This window comes from Berghia stephanieae, chromosome 1 (genome assembly GCF_034508935.2).
Source record: "Berghia stephanieae isolate SIO BIC M18660-M18661 chromosome 1, UCSD_Bste_1.3, whole genome shotgun sequence".
Lineage (NCBI taxonomy): Eukaryota > Metazoa > Mollusca > Gastropoda > Nudibranchia > Aeolidiidae > Berghia > Berghia stephanieae.
The window spans coordinates 20,109,926-20,117,425 of NC_088360.1; the positions used below are offsets into that span (position 1 = coordinate 20,109,926).

Here is a 7,500-nt window from a genome sequence, read left to right on the forward strand (position 1 = left end):
TGTTTCACAAATGCACTGTTGTATGCTATGGCCGATAGATAGATGGATAAGGAAATATTAAAGATAAAAATTAAAAATGAAAACATAAAGGGGTGAGCGTGTAGAGGAAATAGATCCATAGATTGATAAAATAATTTGATAAATAGAAAGATTGATTGTTGGATATAAATAATATGACTTGCCCTTAGCCAAAAAGCAGCCTGGAAATGGGAAACAAGAGGAATCAGGAATATAGCTTAGCTGATAGCGTATAGATGTCTATACTATTAGCTGAAGAGGAGAGAGAGAGAGAGAGAGAGAGAGAGAGAGAGAGAGAGAGAGAGAGAGAGAGAGAATAAAGACAGAGACTGAGAGAGAGAGAGAGAGATAAAGACAGAGACTGAGAGAGAGAGAGAGAGAGAGAGAGAGAGAGAGAGAGAGAGAGAGAGAGAAATAAAGACAGAGACTGAGAGAGAGAGAGAGAGAGAGAGAGAGAGAGAGAGAGAGAGAGAGAGAGAGAGAGAGAGAGAGAGTTGCCTTATTTACAACCTGTTGGCCTAGATTGGCAAGGCCGTTGGTTGCACACAGACAGGGCCTGAGACTTGTACTCGTACACAATAAGCCATGTCGTACTGACTGATAAGACTTGTGGTTATGGTTCTGTAAAAGGCAAACGTGCAGTAATACTGATTGACCACGTCTAAAATTAGAATGACAATACGTGTGGCTACCTCAATTCTAGATAAAGCTGCACAATTCCGGCAAATATTAGCCATGCTACCTCATCATTTATTGGTCCGTATTTATCTTGACCAATTTACAACAAACGAAGTGACTATTCTCACCCCCGGGATGCTAGTCTTCATAATAGTATAAAAAGTAGTCCACAATTGTTGTATGTTTAATCCAAAGGTTGTAATGCAGTAATTTGTTAAGTTTCTTGTCACAAGTTGCACAATTAAAAAAAAAAATTAATCAAATCCAAATCTCAAAAAGCCGGCAACGTTTTTTTCGATAATCCAATCGGCCGGGGTGGGGGGGTTAGAATAGAGGCAGCCTTACACAAATTCTTCCGCGCTTGCACATCTCACTAACTAGTTGTTTATCCCAAAATAGTTATTTATCACGAGCTATCTAGTTATTTATCTCTAACTTGTTCTCTATCACTAACTAGATCTAGTTCCTAATTTGTAATAGATACCTATACATTACACGGTGCAAAGTGTGCATTAAATCTCTATTGATATTTGGCGTATTAATACATACATCGTAAACATAAGAGCGGAGTCATTATAAAAAAAAAACCCAGTAAAGAAGCAGTTTACCGTACTGACTTAACTTGAGCACATGTTATATTATGGCAAATAAGCATGCTCGCAGTGATTTTATATCCCCGACTTTAAATGGATCTCTTAACTTACAAACAAGCATACGCGCATTAATGCTTAAATCAAACTTTAGTACAAGACAACAGCAAGCAAACTTACAAATAACACATGCCCCAAACACTATAGAAAGACCATTACAAACAAGCAGGCACAGGGTTAATAATGCATTAGACAGACTTAATAGAGAAACCATTACCGACAGACTTTCGAGTTTTAACCCTCTCCTTACCAGCCATTTTCAAGATCTTCCCCAAAACTTCACACCCAACTAACACAAAACAGATTTTTACCACTCTAACATGATAGCAGTAAAATTCCTGCGATACTTAATTTCTGTAGCAAAACATGCTCCACAACGCACTGTTCATTTTCTTTAAATTTCATGAAATTTGAATTTTAAAAAAATGTTGGTTGTAGGTATCGTAACGAATGTGACGATTTTCCTATAGTTGGTATGGAGAGGGTTAAACAATCGTGCATACGCACAGTTTTGCAAAGAGAGAAACAGTAACACATTTACATTAAAGGAAGTGCACACGATCCACCAGTCATTGATTTTGTAAACCTATGACAGGGGTGACATGACATTCAAAACAAACTGATGTTCTCTTCATATCCTGTAAATACAAAACAAAGAACACATTCGCATGACTATGTGTGTCACATCAAAATTATCAAACATACATGCTGATATTATTATGCCTGGATAGTGACGTCATAGGCGACATAGTCTGAGACCAATTTAGATTTTGCAACTATTTTGACCTCAATGCGAAATGCACATGTGTTGTGGTGACCCGTTCTTTGACCCGAATGGTAAATTTGTCAATTTCATAACTCAAATAAGATTCAGACACATTAATATTTAATTTGGCTCAAGTATCTATAACTCAGATAAGATACAGACAAATTAATATTTAATTCGGCCCAAATATAAAGGATGTGATTTCTGCGCGTCAAAATACTTCATTTTTTCTTCTTCTGTAGAATGACAGATTGGAACAACTTTTCATTTTACATTGAGTGGTCTGTGGTTGTTGTTGTTGTTGTTCTTTTTTGGACAGTATTCTTACAATATCCGCGAGTGCTTATAGCCCAAGTAGTAATCCACACCTGAGTCAAACAGGGCAATGTGTGTAAATCGCCTGCCTTTCCCATGGACACAATAACGGGGCCAGCATTTTGTTATCGTAATCACAGAGAATTGGTCACAGACGGATTTTGTTTTTGTCACAAGACAAGGTAATGTGCCTGTCTAAAGCATGTGTCCTTTATTTTAACAATTAAAAAAACAAAACAAAAAAACAAAAACAAACAAAAATAAAAACAAAACAAAACAAACAAACTGTACGACAGCTACAACCCCAAAAATACCTCTCAACAACCAAATGTTGATCATACATCATTCTTGACAATTCATCTGTGGATCAATCGATAATAATTGAAAGGCAATGAATATACAACGTCGTATTCGTGTTAGGTGCAAACAACAAACACAAGTCGTTCATCCCGACGACACATAACGGAAATCGATCCGATGAAATTGACCTATTAAAGCATTTGCGTCACTGTGTATTGAATATTGGCAATTGACCAAACACACAACATGCAAAAATCATTCGCAAGCACGCTTTGAGAAATGATAAAAAATATGTCATTACCTGTTTGTGTGACTAAATCTAGACATCTCACATTTAGAACAAGCTAATTATATATATATATATATATATATATATATATATATATATATATATATATATATATATATATATATATATATATATATATAAATTGTGTGTGTGTGTGTGTGTGTGTGTGTGTGTTAATGTGTGTATCTCAGTTTAAACTAAACTCGCTCTCATACGATTTTCATTATTTAGTAATATTATACACTTATTTCTTAACTCCTTTTTATACCACGACTAAAATAAGATTCGCGAAGTCCCAGGTTTGAGGGTTTTTACCAAGATGAGGGTAATTTCAATCGATCGATATTTGAAAGACGAGTTTCTTGGCCAAATTTTTAAAGACAATTTTTTCAGAGTCCGTCAGCAGTTAACTGATTAAAAACAACTCATATTACATTCCATTTTTGTCTCGTAAATTATAGCAATCTCTTAACTGACTCAACCCTAACACCGACTATATCCGTAGTTTTCCCGGGGTTACTTTTATCCCATGCCTATTTATTACATTTTTCTGAGACAATTTATAGGCATAGTATCAAAGCTGATGTTTTTATTTTTTGCATGTTATGTTAGTTGAATAAAACTATCCATGCACGTGCTCATTTTTTAATAGATTTTTTTTTTCCAATTTCGAAAAGGAGCGAAAGTCTCTTGGATTGAGTGAGTTAAGAATTAGTTATACGATCGAGGAAGAGTTTTCTCAAATGAAAGATGATATACTTGCGATCATATCTACTTGCCCCGATTTGAAATCTAGATTCGGAAGATTGTTTGTCAAAGGAAGGTGAAGAATAATTATATGATAACGGATAAAAAGATCATTGGATGAAATAGAAAACCTTGTCAATGACAATACTCATATTTACTCAGTTTAGTTTAATTTCTTGTCAAAAGCCCCCCCCCCCCTCTCAACCCTTTAAGTGCCGTACTCCTGAAAGACACATATTTTAAAATTTGATCAGAAATTTGGTCCTTCAAATATCGATCGATTTAAATGACCCTCATCGTGGCAAAACCGCTCAAACTTGGGACCCCGTGAGGTCTTCCTTAGTGCCGGGTTTGAACGTATTTGCCAAGGTAAGGGTCATTTAAATCGATCGATATTTGTAGGACGAGTTTTCTGGCTAAATTTTAAATACATGGCTTTCCAAAGTACAGCAGGCCACTGGTTAAAATACGCTCTGTTGGTTTAGTTGTGCCAGGCAGAGCGCTGTTTCTATTTTATGGTCCATTTTTTTATTGTATCTTAAAAAAAAGAAGATAGTATGGTTATTGTATAAGTTCTTAAATGTCAAGTATGAAAGCCGTTTACCATCCTTTCCCCCCTCCATCTCAAACGACGGGTTTCTCCTAATAAAAAAAACCTTATTGGAATTTATAATGTAGCATTTCTTTTTCACTGGTTACTATCTAAACTTTATAACTGGGTGGGTTTAGGTTTCGAAAAGCATATGTCCAAGTTACTCTTTTCAATATATTATTATTTTAAAGCTGATACGCTTAAATGATTTTTAGTGCTTTTGCAGTTTGAAAAATCGTGCTATTAAATGCAGAAGAAGTTCAGCCGTATTCTGAAGAAGACACATTTTTAAGATTTTGGAAAGAAAACTCGTACTTTAAAAATTGGTTGATTAAAATGACTATCTTGTCAAAAAAGTCGCGGGGTTCCAAGTTGAGTTTTTGCTAAGATGAAGGTCATTTAAATCGATGCATATTTGGAGGGCTAATTTTCTGACCAAATTTTTATAAATGCGTTTTTCCAGACACGGCAGTTAACCAGTTAAATAAGTTATCTAAATATACGAAAATCTTTTTTTTTTTTTTCTAAAACAAACCCATTTCAAAAATGAAATTATTTTATTCTATTTTGCCCAGATCAAACAAGGGTGCCTCTAAACAGCGAAGAGACCAGATCAATGCAGAAATCAACATTCTGCGGGATCTACTTCCGCTCCCAGAATCCTCACGCCAGAGACTTTCGCAACTCCAAGTCATGTCCCTGAGCTGTGTCTACATCAGGAAATGTAACGTATTACAAAAACGTGAGTAGCCCAACTGATTTGTCTCTACACTAATTTATCAATTTTAACGAAACAGTTTCTATAGATCAAGTAGAGGTTCTGAGCTTTTCAGTATTTACTAAATTAGTTCAAAGTCGTCGTCGTCGTCATAAAAAAAAACATCAAGAAGACATAAGCAATTGTAACGACGACGACAACAGCAATAAAAGCAATAATTACAACAGTACCACCAACACAACAACAACAAAAACAGCAATTACAACTATAATGAATAATTTAACACAATTTTAATCCGATTTTTTTTTTGTTTGAAAATACTTTGGGTGTGGAATAAGATATTCTCATTAATCTCTTACCGTTTTTATTCAATTTTTTTTTAAAACCCTGTATTGATTCCTGTAATTACTCACATCAATACTATTTTGAAATAACCCATGAAATAGTAATCTGAATAAATTATTTACTTAATTTAAAGGTCGCCTCCTTGTGTGTATGCTGTATCATTGCGCCTTAAGCAGTTTTCAGTAGATAGAAATCCTTACGCAATCTAGATCTTTGTTCCAATCTACCATTAGTAAGATTGGAATCTAATTTGAAAATTTCGGACTGAATTTTTCCTGATGAAATCGAGGTTGGAGAATCTGGTCGATCTATGGACTATTTGCGCTTCGCGGACGTAATAGCAGTTGTTATTCTAAACCTTAATTAGGAAGTTTACATCCTATCGTTTGATGACGCGTAGATAATTCCCTATCAGCGATGTCGGATGGATACATGGGTAATGATGGTGTAAGCAGTTTAGTTGGTGTTCCTAATGGTCCACTGGATATCACCAAGCAGGTACCCACGCTAACTCGGGACTAAACCACGATTCGGACAATCGTATAATCTGGAGGAAAAAAAAGATGATTTAGGATATTTTACTGTTGGATTGGAGCAAATATAAATGGAATTTCTTGCATAATAAAATGCCGAATTTTGTGAAAATTTATAGGGGAAAAAAAGGATGTATATTGGGGGGGGGGGGGGGCATAAGATCCCGTCGCCTAGGCTTTCCATGACGTGAAATAGATCATCATTAAAACAGGGTGTCTAATGTCAACAGGCATCATCCAAGTGAGCAATTTTGGGAGTTAATAATCTTGCCCGAGGAAAAATAAAAACGAGAGTTCCTCCAGCGGGGCTCGAACCCGGGACCTTCCGGATCACAGTGCAATGCCTTAACCACGCGGCCACTTCGCCCCCTCTCCCCCCACCCCCCCCCCCTTTCCCACAGTCTCAAGTTTGAGGGATTCTGACAAGGCGAGGGACATTTAAATCAATAACTATTTGAAGGACACAATTTCTGGCCCAGTTTTTAATCACGTGTTTTCCCAAAGTCCGGTTAACCCCCTCCTTAGCACTCTTAGGAAAATCGACACATTCGTTACGATGCAGCCACCATTTTTCTCTTTCTAATTTCTTTTGTACTTCCTAAAAATATTTGAACAAAATGTTTGCTATAGCTAAAGTTTATTAAAACTGTGTTGTAGAGCTCGTTTAGCAAAAAATAAAAATAAAACAAATATGTATAGCAAAACTAACAGTTTTTGTGTTTGAAAGTTTTTGTGTTTGAATGAAATATATAAAAAATCTATTTGTGTAGAATTAGAATGGAGTGGATTTTTCCGGTTTTCCCTTGCCAAGGTTCTTTTCTCTCTCTCTCTCTCTCTCTCTCTCTCTCTCTCTCTCTCTATCTCTCTCTCTCTCTCTCTCTCTCTCTCGATCCTCAACCAGCAACATTATAATCTTGATCTTACTAAACACAATGACTCAACCTTTCTCACAATCATAAGAATGGGTTCTTTAAAGGGCAGGGTTGATATTTAAACTTAGATTACATATATTTTTAATTAAATGTTATTGTTACTTGTCTTGGGAAATCATGAGTGTGGCTGGTCACAATTACCTTGTAGCTATTATTGTTTCGTGTTTTGTTGTGTATTTGTATAGCAGGCTGATCAATCGTCTGTTTCTATAAGCAAGGCTATTACTAGATACTTCTCATTCTATCGAATCGGCCATTGAAACGGTAATAATAGGTAATATAATGATCGGTAATAATGGCATATTATTATTATTATTATTATTATTATTATTATTATTATTATTATTATTATTATTATTATTATTAATAATAATAATAATAATAATAATAATAATAATAATAATAATGATAATAAAACGATTGTTCAATGAATGGATAATAATATTTAACATCGAGGTTCAATTGGGTCAAAGGTCATCAGATGTCAATATAATCAATATTTTATATCCTGTTGGCGTTACGATACACTGACCGATTGGTTGAAAATGCAATGCAGGATTTGATATGTTATTTGGTGTCGTTTAATATGGTTATTTTATGAATGAATCAATCAATAA

The 7,500-nt window shown here is 35.1% G+C and overlaps 1 protein-coding gene across 1 annotated transcript in view; it reads left to right on the forward strand.

The window, feature by feature from the left end:
- The window catches only part of LOC144970107 (uncharacterized), a 48,754-nt gene that overhangs the window by 8,181 nt on the left and 33,073 nt on the right, over positions 1 to 7,500 (forward strand). The window contains exon 2 of the mRNA XM_078909339.1: positions 4,931 to 5,097. Within this exon, the coding sequence (XP_078765465.1) occupies positions 4,931 to 5,097 (167 nt within the window). The remainder of the gene's footprint in view (positions 1 to 4,930; positions 5,098 to 7,500) is intronic.